At 44.5% G+C, this 17,920-nt stretch overlaps 1 protein-coding gene across 2 annotated transcripts in view; it reads right to left on the bottom strand.

The window, feature by feature from the left end:
• Positions 1-17,920, bottom strand: part of LOC144791753 (cytochrome P450 2J6-like) — a 323,619-nt gene that overhangs the window by 148,382 nt on the left and 157,317 nt on the right. For both annotated transcript variants that reach the window (XR_013602460.1, XM_078666523.1), the window contains exon 4: positions 14,532-14,692. Coding sequence is in view for 1 of the 2 variants with exons in the window: in XM_078666523.1 (XP_078522649.1) it covers positions 14,532-14,692 (161 nt within the window). In the remaining variant the exon portion in view is untranslated. The remainder of the gene's footprint in view (positions 1-14,531; positions 14,693-17,920) is intronic.

Raw genomic sequence — 17,920 nt, 5'->3', positions numbered from 1 at the left:
TGTCTAGTCTTAATGAATGATACAAGCTCTGTTGCCGCCTCCACAATATTTTAAAGCGCTTTTGAGTGGATTTATGGTGGAAAAATGTGAAACATAAAAGCACCTATGTGAATTCCATACATAAGACTGTAATAGAGAATTGTGCTAAAATTATCCCTGATCATCAGACCAGTAATATGATGTCAGCTACTGTGGGATTTTTCTGTCTCTGAGAACATCAGCCTATCCGACTAGTGTAAACTGCCCTCTCTGTGAGTATAAACTAAACCAGTCAATATTTCAGAAAGGTGTTGGTGTGAAATTGTGTAAGATTGCGAACATTTCTTCTCATCTTTTGACTGTTGTATTCATCTCTCTCTTAAAATATATGTTATCCCACTTTCCCATCTAACTTCTATATGCATTCTTAATCTTTCTATTTTCTCTGTTTTTGGTGGTGTGCTCCCTCTCTTTTACTTTATCTATCATTGTCTTTGGCCTTCCTTTTGGTCTTGCACATGTTAATCTCACTGAATGTGATGTCAATGTACGCCTGCTATTGCATGCATAGCAATGTTAGGACCAGTAAAAACGTTGTAGATGTATGCTATGACAAATGTACGCATAGTAATGAGATTGTCGGTAAATATGTCATCAATGACAGCCATGTTATATGTACACGTAATAAGTAAGTCATATCATTGCTGGCAAATTCACCCCAGATGACCTCCTCATCAACCCCAAGTCAGAGATATGTGGTGAGACAGGGCCTGCGACCCATACCCAAGCCTGCTAATTAATAGGTCACAGATGGGGTTACACTTAGCCTGAGGACAAATGCACAAACGGGGTACACACTGATTGATCCCACAGATAGGCAGTTACACCTCAAACAGGTCCAAAGAGATTGACTTGTATCACAAAAAAGGCCATGGGTCCAGGGTCAACTGGGCCAACTCCGCAATAATCACTTGTATCACAAAAAAGGCCACGGGTCTAGGGTTGGGAGGAAGTAATCCAATTGTTTGGGTGTACTCTACCACTTGAGAGGTGGGTATCCCTATCCAGGACGATTACACTTACACACCAGAGGTGTCATGCTACTTCATAGGAGTACCTCCTCACATGAAGAACGTGTTCTCCATGCAGGCTACAACCCCCTCTTTGCGAGCCAGGAGCTCTGGGATGTTTTATTGAATGAGGGCGGGTGTACTAAAACCCCCTGAGAGTTTGTTGTGTTGAAAAACAAGGGCGGGGTGTTGTGCAGTGCTATAGTGTGACTAGTTAAAACTGGCTACAAGGCTAGCTATATTGCTATATAGCTGCCCGGTGTAAGGATTAAAAACAGTGAATAGCTGGTAACATAGGTGTCGGCATTAGAGGAAACCGTGTAAATACTAGACCAACATGTTTCGGCCACAAAGACCTAGAGTAGTGTCACAGCCTTCTTCAGCGTCAATAGTTCAGCTACTGCAATAAATAAGTGAAGTGTACGTGGATAAAACATCGAAAAACGTGTATCAAATAATAGTAAAATACTGAACCAGTAGTCTGTCTGCTCAGTAGGTTCAACATACAACCTACAGTGGAAACAAGGACCAGTATGTCGACATAACATATACATGTATTTCATACGCGTGCTAGATGTACAACACACTTTAGTTTAACCTCCTATTTAGTAATGTACTAGAACACATTAACATATTAAGCTAATGTGTGTAAAAAACTGCGCTGCGTGACTCACCACTATTGGTTGTGATGTTTACTGCATATATCCCGGCATATTAGCCATGTGATACATGCGCCTAAACCTGTCAAAGAAGGTTTGAGGCATTAAAACCAGAAAATCCCAAGAGAGGGACAAAGAGGTAGAACGCAATAGTAGAAGGCTTGTCCTCTAATGTTAGTGCAAACTCAATGAACTTTAACAGAGCAGCTGCCACATGACTCCGGAGATCAGAGCAGCGGAAGGAGCAGGAGCCAAGGAAATCTTGATGCGGTCATGTCAATGCGCAACAAATAGTAATGTACCAGATACTGAGTCCACAGTTTGCAGAGAGCCAGTAGACGAGCGAGGAGCAGAGTGAGGAGCAAGGTGGGCCGGAGGCTGCTGTGCTGCCCGAGACGGCAGAGGTCGGAGCCGGCTGTGCTGCAGGAGCCAAGGGGGCTTGCGTTCCGCGTCCCGCGCACGGCTGCGCCCGACAGTTAGCCCGACAGTCAGCTTTCTTCCGGCAGCCTCGGCCCGTGCCCGGTTGGGCGGCGGCGGTGGCGAGTTGTTGGAGTCGCCCAGCGAGAGCTCGGTAAAGCAGCGGCTTTGGCGGCAAAACTCAGGAAGCCAAGCAGCCAAAAGCAGCCAAGCAGAACCACGGAAATATCCCCCATCGCCAGCAACACCCCACCCCACATCACCTCGAACCGGGCTGCATTGTCAGGGCCACGGTGTGGAGAGAAGTAGGTGAGGCAGTTTCATCGTTGGGTGGGGGCGGCTGACTGTGGCCTATTGAAGCCGTGGCTTCCAGGGCCATAGAGAAACCACCTGGTGCCCCAAGAGCCGAACTCCAAGCCTCAAAGCACCGTTTTCCATTTGTTTTAATTGCAGTAAGCTCCCCCCGAGACCCCTTAAGCGAGTTACACCCGCAGTGGTGAACAGGGTGGTAAGGGTGGGAGCCGAGGGTCGTGTCCTCCGTGAAGGAGAAGGGGAAGGAGGAAGGAGATACTGACATTGCCATTTTGGATCGTTGTGACTGAACCTTGGCAGTTGTCTCTATTTTTTTTTTTTGGCCACCGTCAACCCTTTACCGCTTGCCGGACCCGCAGCGCATTGCCATCTGTGGGAGCTGTTACAGGGGCTGCATACCTGAGGAGGAACTTTGTGGACTGTGTGGTGGCGGAGCAGGGCTGCGAGTGTTGAAGCAGGGACTCCAGCTCCCAGGAGTCCCTGTGTGCCCAATTTCTTCCACCTGGGCCGCTCTCCCTGCTGGACACGCCCCCCCCGGACATTTCCCGGACATTTCCCTTCCTATTTTAGCCGGCTACTAACCCCACTGCGCGGGAGTGCGTAGGGCTAAGCCTGGGCCCTTTGAGGCCCTCAGAGGCTGAAGTTTTTCAAATAATTTAATATTCTTAATTTATTCGTGTTTTTTTTTTATTCTGTGTCCATCAGCAGTTTAAATTGTCCCAAATATTTAGAACCCTTATAGTATTTAGTGTTCTTTTGTGTTCTTCTCTGGTCTCCGAAAATGACGGCCAAAAAGTTAAGGTCAGGGAAAATATCAGTGGGAAGGTCGTGCTCTAAAACTAAATCGAATCCACTTCAAAATAAGGATAGCCATGCTACACAAGTAAAGGGCACCTGCCAGTTATTTAACCTTTGGGAAAAGGGAATGAATAGAGCTACAAACGTGAGGTCTACGTCGGATGACGGGGCTGAAAAGAGCGCTGTCGTAAAAGATCATATTAGCATGATGAGGTTACACACTGAGGGTCTGATGGAACAAAATAACAAAAAAGAGGGAGCCACCCCATTAGTTGAAATTGTAGAAGGTGATCCTAATTTGGAGAATGGTGTGTCTCCCTCCCTGTTAACTTTAGGGGTTAAAGATAAAGAATCCTCTATTCCCCTCCGAGCTCCGTCACAAGCTAATTCAAAAGCAATGGGGTCTATAGTGTATGTCCCTCGTCTTAAGCCCAGCGAGTCTCCTTCTAAAAATGCGTTTAGCTCCCCTTCTCCGAGTGGAGTGCGATATAACAATTTAGTCTCTTCTGATCTAGATATGGATCTTTGTAGGAGATATATTGAGGAAGATTCTAGTAAAGTTTTTGATCCTATAAAAACCCCGGTAGTATCTGCCCCTCCTGGCCTCCAATTGTATAGCAGTACCCCCTCTAATAAATCCCATTTCCCTAATCTCAGCATAACAGGCATCAACGCTATTCATCCAATCAGGTTAGATAAACCCGTTTCTGACTCTCTTTCTTCCCTAGAACATTTACTCTCTTCTATCCTGCGATTATTGTAAAAATGTGTCGGGGGATCTGATTGTGTACTGGAAACAGTAACTCAAATATTGTAGGTTTTATTGAGCAACCAACAGGAGAAGGTAACTAGCTCGAATTCAGAAGCAAGCCGGCAAGAACTTGTAGAGTTGAAAGATATTAAGAAGGTGAATGAGTCTCCTAATGCTTCTCAGATACCTTATGAAAGGGAAAATTTAGTCCCTTCATTGAGAGCCCCTACCTCTAATTGTGCAGTAGATTTTGACCCAGTAGTAGAGGTTCTGAATGAAACCGTTTCAAGGGTAGATAAAGAATTTTTTCCGATCTTTAATATACAGAGGGGTGAGGGAGATAAGGAGGTTTTAGAATCAGAAGAAAATAGAAAAACGGGTAAATCAGGGAAAGCTAAAAAGAATGGGAGGAAAAAGAGGAAATTAATCAGAAGAATTGGAAAAAATAGGCGGAGAAAAATCCTCTTTGGAGATCATTTGGATTTGTCTTCTAAAAAAGAGCCTCAGCAGGCTTCTTCAATTGCATTACAGGGTGAGATTGTGGACGCAAAAAGAGTTTTGGTCACTTCAATCTCCTTAGAACAAAGGCCGATCCCCTCTCTAGCTAATCCCGCTATTTCCTTTAATAACCCTTCTCGCTTATCCGGTGGTCGTAATATTGAAAAAGGGGGTTCTTTTAGTTCTGCCCCTCTGGGGAATGCGTTCAAATCAATTGACCCCGCATTAATCGTTCTTAATCCCCTAGCTAGACCCTATCCTGATAAGGCGGAAGGAGGAGTGGTCTTTAAAACACTCCTAGAGATGCCCAAAGAGGAAAGTATTGACACTCTTTTCCTAGATTTATTCCCTTTATTTGATTCTAATTGCATCCTAAATAGATCGATGCTTCTTAAATGTTTTCAGGAATTCGCAAGTCTGAAATTATTACAATCTGCAGATATAGATTTAGTACGGATCCTGAAGACAGAGGAGGGAAGTCGTACAAGGGTAAAGTTTTACTCTAAATTAGTAGTAAACCTTATCCTTCAACGGTCGGAAGGTTTTCAGAGTAGAGGGATCAATGTCATACCTTTTTGGGGGAATGTTTTATCTGGTAGACCTTTTAAACCCTCTAAACCCTTAGGTCCCCCTTTCTCACTCCTGCAGGCAGCCTCTGGCAGCACAGAGTGGTCTAGCGGATTTGATGATTTGAAAATTTGTATATCAAAAGATTTCCGCCTTGTGTCTCATACTAAACCTCCTATGCCCACTCACTATGGTAATGCTGTCGATGAGAGTCTCCGGTGGAACTGGTTGCCCGGAGTTCTCTCGAGGAAATTGATAAATAAGTCCATGTCCCATTCTCATCTTTAGCAGCGACATATCAATACTATCTTGGAATGCTGCAGGGTTGAAGAATAGCCCTGAAAAAATCAAATTCCTTCTTTCTTTAGAAGCCAGTGTAATTTGTCTTCAAGAGACATGGTGTTTGGAGAAAATTTTGGTAGGAAAGGACTATTTTGTACGGGAGGGTCGTGCTTCCCCCTCAAGGAGAGGTCATGCTAGTGGGGGTATAGCTTGTTTACTGTCTAACCAGATAAAATGGAATTTCTCTCATTATCTGGATTCTAGTCATTTATTTCAGGCAGTAACGTTGTTTAGTTCTGATAATGATGAAGTTTCTAAACCCTTAGTTTTGATTAATGTCTATATCCCCCCCGATGCTTGCTCTAACTTAATTTAAAAAAAAGTCTTTGTCTATGTACAGAGTATTAGGGAGAAAACTCCTACCCCTCATATAATCCTGGTAGGGGACCTGAATTGCAAAATTTCTAATCAGAGTCTACGTCTGTTTCGAGATAAACATAAAGAAGAATCACAGCAGATTCCCCAAGCTCTCTTCCCTGAGAATATTAAAACGAAGAAGAGAGGGAAGATACTTCTCGAAGAACTCTCTGAGATGGATGGGATCATTGTGAATGGAAGGTTCCCCTCCGATTCCCCTGCAAATTTTACCCATAAATCTAATCAGGGTGAATCAATTTTAGATTATGTAATAGTGGAGAATTCTGCCTTTGCCCTACTGAAGGATCTCAGGGTTATTGAAACACTCTTTAGCGATCACAAGTTATTATCTATCTCTGTAAAAATAAATCCTCCCAAATCGGACCGTTGGTCGTTAGATAGTGATTTGGTGAGCTTCGGAGTCAAGTCCGGGAGATGCTATTGGAATGCAAAGGCCCTAAGAGGCTTGGAAAGTATTCTTGATGTAGCAGTAAATGACCTTGCTAATTGGCAAGGTTTAGAAATCGTGCATTTCTTAGACTTTATGAAGGTGGTGATTTCTGTCGCTAAAGACTCAAATAAGAAAAGACATACCATATTACCCTCAAGTTCCCTTCGACTCTTTAATATAGAAATAAATAAGTTAGTAAGGGAACAGTATTTGCGTAAATCGTCTGAAGGAGCGCGCAGAATAGCCCTACTAAAAAGAAGGAGGAGAAGACTACGGGCCAAATCACGAAAAGAGGGGGAGGATTCTATCTGGATAAAATTAAGAGAGGCCGCTATTAATGGACAAATGAAACGATTTTGGTACCACAAAGGTGAGGGATGCGGGGCCAGAACAAGTCCGCTTCCAATCCCCATTGAAGAGCAAATTTAGGTGGACCATGTTTCAGTCCTTTATGCAGGTAATGGAATAGTGGTCCCCCGTGTAAGTTCTAGTGAGGACAGTCAGCCCTTGGTCCCTCTCTCTGAAAAGGCGATTGAACTGGCTATTAGGGAAATGCGTTGTTCTGGGGCTATGGGACCGGATGAACTCCCCATTTCTGCTTTAAAGCAAAGTAGTGTAAAATGGAGCAAATTGCTTTGCCCGGTGATTAATCTTTGTTTTTCGAGCAGAACGGTTCTCCCTTCCTGGAAGGGGAGTATCCTGGTTCCCCTTTTTAAAAAGGGTGACCGGCAGTCCCCTCACAACTATCGTCAAATGCCCTTTTGGATGCAATTGGCAAAGTTTTTGCAAAATGTCTTTTGAAATTAATCAATGATTGGGTGGACCAGAGTAATATACTACCCCTAGAGCAGACGGGATTTCGTAAGAGCCATGGCACCTTGGATAATTTAACAGCCCTGCAAGTAATATCAGATAAATACGTCAGGGTCAGAGGGGGGAGAGTCTACGCAGCCTTTATAGACTTCTCCACAGCTTTCGACAAAGTTGATCGTCCTTTGCTGTGGAGGAAACTATCGGCTTTAGGTATGCCAGCCCAGCTTTTAGACTTAGTTCAAGACCTCCACTCTGATACCTGGTGTAGAGTATTATTGGGAGGGGAGAGAGGCTTATTTCAAGCCATCCCATCGGCCAATGGACTCAAACAGGGCTGCTTATTGGCCCCATTATTGTTTTCCCTTTATGTTTGTGATCTCCCCCAGAGCTTATCTTTAAGTGAAGGCATTGCCCCGGTTCTGGGGGACAAACCAATTACATGCTTGATGTATGCAGACGATATATTATTATTGGACCTTACTCCAAAAGGTCTAAATAACCGTCTGCAGGCATTGCATGTATTTGCCGAGTCCCATCATCTGAAGATTAATATCTCAAAAAGCAAAGTAATGGGTATGATGAGAAGGAAAAAAACGAAACTTGGGAATTTTAGTTGGTTTTTAGGTGGTCACAGGCTGGAAATTGTAAAATCTTATGTTTTTCTAGGGAAGATAGTATGTGGCAACTTGAGCGAAAAGGCCCATATAGATAGTAATATCCAGAAGGCCATGACACAGGGTAAAGGCTTAAGTGCTCTTTATAAAGCTACAGGCTAAAGACATTTTGTTTATTTGTTAGAGGCTTTTCGGGCAAAAATCCCGGCCTCTTTGCTTTATGGTATTGAACTTCTTGATTTGGGGCAATGGGGCTTTTTGGACACTGTTGAGGGCAGACTATTGCGATACTTAACTACGGTCAACAACGCTTGTACCGTGGCATCCCTTAGGCTTGAATTTGGCATACGTAGCAGTTGGGTTCAGGGCTTGGCGGGAATAATACGATGGGTCTCTTGTCTGGTAAAGGGAAAACCGGCCACTTTAAGATTCCTCATCCAAAAAGAATTATTGGGTCCCCTAAAAGAATATTCCCTACTTATAAAGAACTTTAGAAGGGCCGTTGCACTACTTGAATTGGAAGAATCAACTCTTTTTTTGCTTTCCACACATCAGCTAAAGTCCATCCTAAAACTTGCAACTTGGAATTTAAGTTTTGGGAGGGATAGAGAATCCCTTATTTTAAAGAAAGGTGCTCTTTCTGTTATTAACTCTTGTTTATTTAAAAGTATGCAACCTTATGCCTCCTGGAACCTACCTCATGGTTTACGGCGTCTTTGGTTCCTCTTGAGGCAGGATCTCCTCCCTTTGAATAAATTATTAGCTAGATGGTACGGTTCTTCCGAAAAGTGCGACTTGTGTAATAATTCGATTCAGGATACTACCCACGTTCTATTCGTATGCCCTGCTTTGATGGCTCACCGCCGAAAGTGGGTGAGACCAATTTGCTTAAAATTAAGTATTTTATCTGCCAATTCTTTAGTAGAAGCTACTCATAACCCCCAAATGAAATGTTCTGTTATAGAATTTTTAATTTTTTAAAATGTTTCTTAGATTTATATTAATGGACATGAACCTTTTACTTGTTCTCTGAGTCAATAGAGTGTATTTTATAGATTTTATGTATTTGTACTTGGCGCTTTTTATGTCATGTTTTATGTGGACCTCAATCGAGTTCCATATCATATATCAATAAAAAATTGAAATTGATACCAGATACTGATTGGGTAAGATGGCAGCAAGGAAAGACAGGAGTGCAGATGGTCTTAAGACACTCGATAAGTGGAGGGGACTCCAAAACGTACTCGCGGGGAGTGAGTAAGCGTGGCCAGGTGAGTCATCTGAGTGCTGGCACTAACTCTGCTGGCAACAATGCAGAGTGTCCCGCGCTGTCGGAAGACAGTGAGAGACAGGGGGACCTTAGTGGATAGGCAGTATTAAATATGTTAAGAAAGGGTAGTGCGTACTGCAACTGGAGGTGACTGGATAAAACCATCACAATTAAAGCCGCTTACAAAGGTGGAGCAACGCTATTACTGGACACAGACTGCTATATGGCTGAATGCCTATGACAACTGGATAATAACACTTTCTACCAGCGCCTAGATAACGATCCAACATATAGGATCACAGAGACCATCTCTGCTATGACTAAGGAAGCTTGTGAGAATGGTTGGATTACCTCACAAGAGGCAGATTTCCTCTGTACTAAAACACCGGTAACACCCTACTTTGATGTATTACCCACAATACATAAGCCACAAAGACCCCCACCAGGTGTGTAGGTTTATTCCTGGGATCGAGTCTGTCCTGGAGCCACTATCATGATTCGTGGACTTCTTCCTTTGACTGCTGGTTAGTCAAATGCCCACATACCTGAAAGATACTACGGATGTGCTTTGCCTGCTGGATGGCATGATTTTTGACCCACACACTGACTATCTCGTGGAGAAGTGTGGCTCAATGGTTAGAGCGGCAGACCCTGATGCAGAGGTCTAGCCCGGCACCAGGGTTCAATTCCCCGCCTCGGCGGGTCTTGGGCTCAAAAATTCCACGGACCTGATAATTCTCGCCTCGTGCCTATTCCAATCATGGAGTCCCACTCTGTAACTCTGGGCAATAGCTTGCTTAATCTCCACAATGGCCCCCACAACGCTAAGGATGCCTGGCCTCCACCTTGGGGGTGCCCAGGAGTGGACACCTCACAGTGAAAGCCAGGATGGGTTCCACAGCGGTATTCGCACAAGCGCCTTGAGACCCTTGCGGGTGAGTAGTGCGCTAGACAAGTATCAATTTACATTTACATTTACATCTTGTCTCGTTTGATGTGGAACCGTTGTACACCTGCATACCGCAGGAACAAATACTGGAGACAGTAGAGCAACTACTGACAGAACAATCACCTGAAACCATCACACCGATCCCCTTTATCATGAAGTGCGCAAAAATGGCGATGAAAGCGAACTTTTTTGAATTTGAAACACAACTATACCTACCAAATTCTGGAACTTCCATGGGCAGCACCTTCGCGCCAAGTCTAGCGAACCTCTACTTGCATGTGTTCAAAGAAGGTGTTGTCCGAGGGAGGAATAATTGTTTCCTACCAAACATAATCATGTGGAAGAGGTATGTAGATGATATCCTCGTCATTTGGGGAGGAGATGACGTCACAATCAACCACTTCCACCACTGGGTGGATAACAGGAATTACCATTTACGCTTTCCCTGCGAATACAGCAAAGAAAAATTGGCCTTTCTAGATCTGTTGATCTATCCAGCAGGCGGTACTCTTGAGACAGAATTATACCAGAAGGCCATGGCCCGCAAAGCTTTACTTCAATATGAGAGTTATCATTCAAAATCATTGCGGGACAATCTGCCTTATGGGCTGTTTCTCAGACTCCGCCGTAACTGTTCCAACACAGAGAAGTACAACAAACATGCTGCTTGACTGAGGAACATCCTACTAAGCCGACATTACCCTGCCACTTTCATCAGAAAATCAGTGAAACGCGCCCTCAATAACAACCGAGAAGCGTTACTGGAACAGTCACCTACTAAAGAGACAACATCTAAATTGGTGTGTGTGAATACTTACAGTTCCCTCTCAAACCTAGTCAAGTAATCCATACTCCACAATTGGAACATTCTTAATAGGGACAGCTGACCCTTGAAAAAACGCTGTTTGCATTCAAGAAAGTACGCAATTTGAAAGACACCTTGATTCACACTAGACCCCTGCTGACAAATACCCAGAAACCAAACAGACTTTGGCACCTACCGAATGTTCAGGCCCACTTTCCCTGTGGGTCCTGTGCTGCTTGTGAGCAAACTAAAGTGACCAAAACAATAGATATAGGGGCTTGTAGACCTTGGGTCCTTCAACAACACACAAACTGTAATAGTGAACGGGTGGTCTACCTTATTACCTGCCCTTGTATTTTGAGGTATGTGGGAATGACCACCAGGAAAGTACGCACCAGAATCCTCGAACATAAAAGCACGCTCCGGTGCTCAAAACAGAACACACCTGACTAAACACTTTTTTGACATGAAACATGGAGCAGACTCACTGAGTTGGACTATTCATGATAAACCCAACCTGAACACTACCACTCCTGATCTAGTTAACAGGCTTCTCATATTAGAGCAGAGATGGGTGTATAGGCTGGGAACTGCAGATGTGGGTCTCAATGCTGAGATTCCGTGGTTGGCGATCTCCTGAGTACCAACCACAATTTGTTGGTCTGCTATGACACTCACTCTAGCCTTTTTATGCATTTTGCCCCTTGTAGGGGCACCATCAGACCCACCCTACCCACCCTGTGGATTCCCCCTTTTTTGATTCACTTCCCTTGCTTGCACGGACAGCCTTGCCACTAATTCTGTGAAGCTCCACCACTTGTCATCTTATTGGTGGGTTTCAAGGCCGCTTTACTGCACCCTTGCGTCCCCAAGTGGACTCCAGAATATTCTGTTGGTTACCTCAGTACCACTAGACCTCTTTGCAGCACGTCACCCTTGCAGTTATTCTATTCACAGAGTTCATCTCTTGTGACTTAACATCTTGTACTCATTTAACCTGTAGTGTAATTTTGTGTGCTCCTTACAACTTGATTCACATGTGACCTACAACCGTGGTCAACGCGGATGCCTCATGTACGTCCTGCACGCACATGACTGCTGGAAGCACCCAATCACTCACGCAACTTGCCTTTGACACTCCTGTTGTCAACACACGTGGGAGTATCCTAGCGGTCCTCCAAGACTACATTTCCCATCGCCCCACTGTTTCCGGCAGACTTCCGGTCACCGTTACTGCATCGCACCTGTTTGCTATCAGCTCGGCGCAAATCACCACTATTTAACGGGAGCCACATTAGAGCTGATTTCCTTCATGTTCCCGGGACGTGTGTTGCCTGGTCCCTGGATCCCACAAATGTGGTAAGTGCGCATCTTGCCAGCTAACACCAGTTGCAGTGCGCACTGCGCATTTCATTCTGCCTTTCCACAAGGGTCTTCCATCTCCCACTGTCATTCCGTAAGCATGGGAGACTCCCAGGTAGTGCGAAGCCTGGTCCCTATATCCCCCACGTGCGCATCCCATCAGTCACCGTCAGTTGAAGTACGCGCTACCCTTTCTTAACATATTTAATACTGCCTATCCACTAAGGTTCCCCTGTCTCTCTTTGTCTTCTGACAGCGCGGTACACTTTCTGCCACTTTGCATTGTTGCCAGCAGAGTTACTGCCAGCACTCCGACGACTCACCTGGCCACGCTTAAACGCTCCCCGTGAGTAGGTTTTAGTGCCCCCTCCACTTATCATGTGTAGTCAGACGTTTTAGGACCCTCTGCACGCCTGTCTTTGCTTGCTGACATCTTGCCGAATCAGTATCTGGTACATTACTATTTGTTGCACATTGACACAACCGCATCAAGCTTTCCTCGGCTCCTGCTCCTTCCTCTTCGCTGATCTCCGGAGTCATGTGGAAGCTGCTCTCTTAAATTTCATTGAGTTTGCACTAATATTAGAGGACAAGCCTTCCACTATTGCGTTCTACCTCTTTGTCGATCTCCTGGGATTTTCTGGTTTTAATGCCTTAAACCTTCTTTGACAGGTTTAGGCGCCCGTACCACATGGAAAACATGCCGGCACAGGTGCAGTGAACTTTGCAACCAATAATAATGAATCACGCGGCGCATTTCTTTACACACATTAGTCTAATATGTTAATGTGTTCTAGTACATTACTAAATAGGAGGTTAAACTAAAGGGTGTTGTACTTCTATCATGTCTATGACATACATGTATATGTTATGTTGACATACTGGTCCTTGATTCCACTGTAGGTTGTATGTTGAACTTACTGAGCAGACAAATCTACTGGTTCAGTATTTCACTATTATTTGATACACCTGTTTTTCAATGTTTTTTCATGTTCACTTCACTTATTTATTGCAGTAGCTGAACTATTTACCCTGAAGAAGGCCGTGCCACTACTCTAGGTCTTTTTGGCCGAAACATGTTGGTATAGAATTTACACAGTTGCCTCTAATGACGACACCTGTGTTACCAGCTATTCATTGTTTTTAATCCTGACACCGGGTAGCTGAATAAAATTGCAATCTAGCTAGCCCTGTAGCCAGTTTTAACTATTCACACTATAGCACTGCTTAACACCGCTCCCTTGTTTTTCAACACACCAAACTCTCAGTGGGTTTTAGTACCCCCCCCTCATTCAATAAAACATCCCAGAGCTCCTCCCTCGCAGCGAGGGTGTTGTAGCCCGCGTGAAGACCAGGTTTTTCACAGGAGGCGGCACCAACAAGATGAAGCATGACACCTCTGGTGTGTGAGGGGAACCGTCCTGAAAAGGGATACCCCCCTCTCGAGTGCTAGAGTACACCCAATCAATTGTTTTACCTCCTCCCAACTCTGGACCTGTGGCCTTTTTTGTTATACAAGTGATTAGTGCGGAGTTGGCCCATGCAGGTCCTTAAACCTCCTCTAGCCCCTAGTGTGTTAACTTACCAAGGAGTTTGACCATAATAAAACACGTTTGGCCAAAAGCGTGCCTTTCCAAAGTACCACAAAGTCAGATGCCACATGTAGTTAGGAACACACAGCCAACCAGAACACATCATGCACACCACACACAGTGATCAAACGCTCCCTATAATGGTTATCTGGACAGATACACACTACCCCACTCTAGCAATCCGTGAGTTCGAGAACCATCTGTGCCCCTGTTATCAGACGTTGTATTCATGGTTATTGACTAGGCCTGGATCTACATGCTTTAAAAGAATGTGTAATTATTCAATTGTACCTCAGGAACTGTATATTACCGGTCAAAACATCTGTACATTGAGACTGTGGTCAGACAGGACTCTGTCGATGCTCTTCCTGCCGCTGTGTTTAATTAAACTAACCTGTTCCTATTTTTCCAAATGCCTCGTGTTTTCAATTTTTCAAGGTAAATTCATATCCGAGCAACACACATGTAATGTTTATATTAGAGGTGGTATACTCCATTGGGGTATATATACGCTCTACAAACTTTAATATTAAGGATAATAATTATGTTCTATCGTCTACTGCTGCAGTTTTTATTAAAACATCTGTGCTTTCTTGGTTTAGCACACTTTCTCTCAGTTTTTTCTTACCCTTCTCCTCCATTTTCCATTTCTGTTACACTTTCCTCTCCTTTTCCTTTTTAAGTTATCTTACTCCTTTAACTACTTTCTCATTTTACTAAATCAGTTTCTATCTACATGGGCATTTATATTCTTCCTCATTTTCTCTGTCTATCTGTAACAGAAAGCTTGCATCTCTCATTCATAAACTTTTCTTTCACAAACTAACTTGTAATCTGTCTCAGGTCACACATTGAAGTTTCCATGCACAGATTGCTTCCTCTGATTAACCACTCACTTACAGTATGAAGTCATCTTAAGACTCACCCTGCCCCACAAGCTGAATAGTTTGTCAACAATGATATCATTTGCTTCAATGAGCTGATGGAATTCTTTATCGTCTCTGGAGAAGCGGTGTCCAAAGACCACTGCAGCAATCACATTAGTGACAGAAAGGACGATCGCAGGAGATGGATCCAGGCTTTTCCCTGCAACAACAAAAAGAAGAAACATAACTCACTCAAGTAAGGTATAATAAACCAGAGAGCTGTGGTGCCCACAGCTGATCATACCTGACAAACTGAGAAAAACAATGCACTGGAATGCTTTTCAGAGTAAATTAGGGGGTTATTTCAAGAATTCGATACACTCCCCTTTTTTCTTAATATTTAGCTATTAATGTTATCCTCACGCTCCCTCAGGTGCAAGGACAACCTACTAATGGGTTGTGAGATTCCAAGTGTCTGATACAAACCAAGACATTGATTACCCATTTTGCAATGAAAGGTTTGTTTCCCAAGCCTCCTTGACTTTGGCAGTATTTTGCTTTGATCAGTCAAGGATTGTCTCAAAGGATATAGCGTGATGCTGGAGTTTACATCCAGTACAAAACAGATGCAGCTGAAATAAGGATTTTAAGAAAACAGGCTTTTGCAGATGCCCCCCTTTTGCCCCAGTTAGACTACTAGATGTTTTTTCCGACTCTGAACGTGCCCTGGGGCCTGCTTACCAGGGCCCAGTACCAGAGCTGTTTCCCCAGTACTGAAATCTGTCAATTGGTAACCTCAATTGGCAAAGGACTTTAACCCTCTTATGAGTGCCTAATATATGGTACCAATCGTGCCCAGGGCATGGATTTTAAAAGAGATGGGTTTTAAAAGGGGCACCAGGTCCTGAACACAGGTTGCGCCACCCTGAGTAATTCAAGTAAACTACTGACAGCAGGCCTGCAAATGCAGACTTCAAGAGCAATGCAGACTGCTTTAACTCACCATGTGTCTCAAAGTCATTGCACTATTTTTAATATATGCCAGTCTCCCCTAAGGAAGGCCTCCTAAACCCCAAGAGGCAGGGTGCATTATATCAAAGGTGTGGACATGTAAGTGCAAGCTTATGTGTCCCTATATTGGCCTTTACTATTAAAGGAAACTATAAGTGAAAGACGATCGATAGGATAACATGGGCTGGCACCCGGGTAAACCCGAGGTTGGCAGCACCCTTATGGTACTGCCAAATATATCATGTTTTGAATTAAACAACTTTTAACTTAAACAAATCTTTTTTAATTATCATCCCGTTCTCAACGTAGTAAAAACTGCAAATATTATCACTCTTCAATTTATTCCTTCCTCCAAGAAAATCGCTACAAACTGGAACCACAACTAACGTTAATAATATACAAACTAGGCGTTCCTGTAGAAAAAAAACAAAAAAACACCACTTCCCATACTTTCAACAACAAACCAAATGTACAATGCTACCTAAAAAAACAGGCGATAGTTCCATTTACCACTAACAAATTAATACCAACATTTAACTAGTGTAAGGACATTGATGATGTACTGTGTGAATTATATCCAACTCACACCCATACCTAAAGACAAATATGTAAGAGAGGTACTAATTATGCACTTCCAACACCCAACAAAATCACAACACCTAGCGCCACCACCACTACAACCACCCCTCCTGACCCCTCCTCCTCTACTACCTCAGAGGCAGCGCAAAACAGGACAACGGACCTTCTCAAAATGATATATCCCCTCCACAGCACACTATCTCAATGTTCAGAGATGTGGTAATCAACTATGTATAAGGAAAGAAACTTGCACATCAACAATAAAATACACAATGCTAACACTACCAGTGATATGCTATAAACAACTCACTATACAAACCAAAAACTTTTCAGTGTGTAGATATACTATTAATACGTGTAGTGTACTGTACAGTGGACGCAACCATATTATATCAGACTCTGGGGAATATCTCGTTCTGTAGTAGGGGATCTCTGTGTATAGTCATAATCTAGTGAATAGTCCCGCCCATGTGCGAGGACCCCGGCAATCAAAAATAATCTCTTAAGTTGTCAGAAAATTGCAGAACTGCAAAGACACTTAAGAGAAAATTTAAAGACAAATAATGCAGCCTATATTCACAGGCTACACTGTCCAGTACTTCAACTAGAAAATTCCACCAAAAATCCACAAACAGCAAAGCCTGTCCAGATTTCCCTTGCTTTAACAGCAAACACCCTCAGAAATGATAGAGAGGAAGGTATGGACAGACAAGCCCCATAGGCTGCCATTATGTGGCTTAAATAGGATAATGTGCCTTTAAGAGAACTTTCTAGAACTTCTCCCAGTATCCCAGAATGCATAGCAGGTCCCTCTCACTTCCAGTTCTTTTTTCCGGCTCCTGCTTACAGGACCCTGTGCATTGAGCTCTCCCTTTTTCAAGGGTTTATTGGAGTTTTTCTTACACTTTTTGGATTTAAAAGTGTTCTCGTTTGATTCTTGGTGTTTCCTTTTCACTTCTGTGTGTTTGTTCAGGCTTTTAGGGATCTAAAATGCCTGCTTTATTCGACAAGTGCCCAGCATGTGGAAGGAAGAAGGCCAAGACTGATCCACACGACGTCTGCATTCTTTGCCTCCCTGATGAACATGTCCCTGAAGATTGTGACATCTGCCAGACCTTTTCTACAAGGACCCTGAGGGAAAGGCTGAAAATTGGGCTCCAAGGCCTGGAAGAGAGGTGACTGCAGGCTGCAGGTGGGTCTGGGCAGGCTGGGAAGGCTCCCTCTGCCCCTGCTGGGGCCTCTGGGGGGCTCCCCAGAGACAGGAAGCCCAGCAAAAGGTCCCGTTCTCCGTCGAAGTCGATAGCATCGACGACGACGACGAGAGGGATGACGACGGTGTGTTCCCCTTCTCCCCGGGGCTCCGGGTCGAGACAGCGTGGAAGATCGACGTCGAGAGGCTTGGCTAAGCCGCCGTCGAGGTCACCGTCGACGGCGTCGTCGACGTCGTCGTCGTCGAAGTCGAGGCATCGCCGTCGAAGAAGGCACCGGCGCTCGCCGTCGAAGCGACACCGCCGGTCGCCGTCGACCAGTTCGCCATCGAGGGGATCCTCGGCGTCGAGGTCTGTGAGGAAGCGGTCGTCGAGGAGGAAGAGTCGACGCTCGCCGTCGAGGTCTGACCGCTCGTCGTCGAGGGGACGACGCTCGTCGTCGAGGAAGAAACACTCGACGTCGAGGAGACGGCGTTCGACGCCGGAGTCGAGGGATCGCCGTTACACGCCTGAAAAACGACGCTCGACGTCGAGCAGGAAGAGATCAGCGTCACCAAGGATCTCGACCTCCTGTAAGAGGCGCTGGAGGGATTCTGGTGCCAAAAGTCACGCTGGATCTGGTGATGGACGTCGGAGGCGTCGCTCACGCA

This window comes from Lissotriton helveticus, chromosome 11 (genome assembly GCF_964261635.1).
Source record: "Lissotriton helveticus chromosome 11, aLisHel1.1, whole genome shotgun sequence".
NCBI classification, from domain to species: domain Eukaryota; kingdom Metazoa; phylum Chordata; class Amphibia; order Caudata; family Salamandridae; genus Lissotriton; species Lissotriton helveticus.
This window is presented reverse-complemented; position numbering and strand designations above follow the sequence as displayed.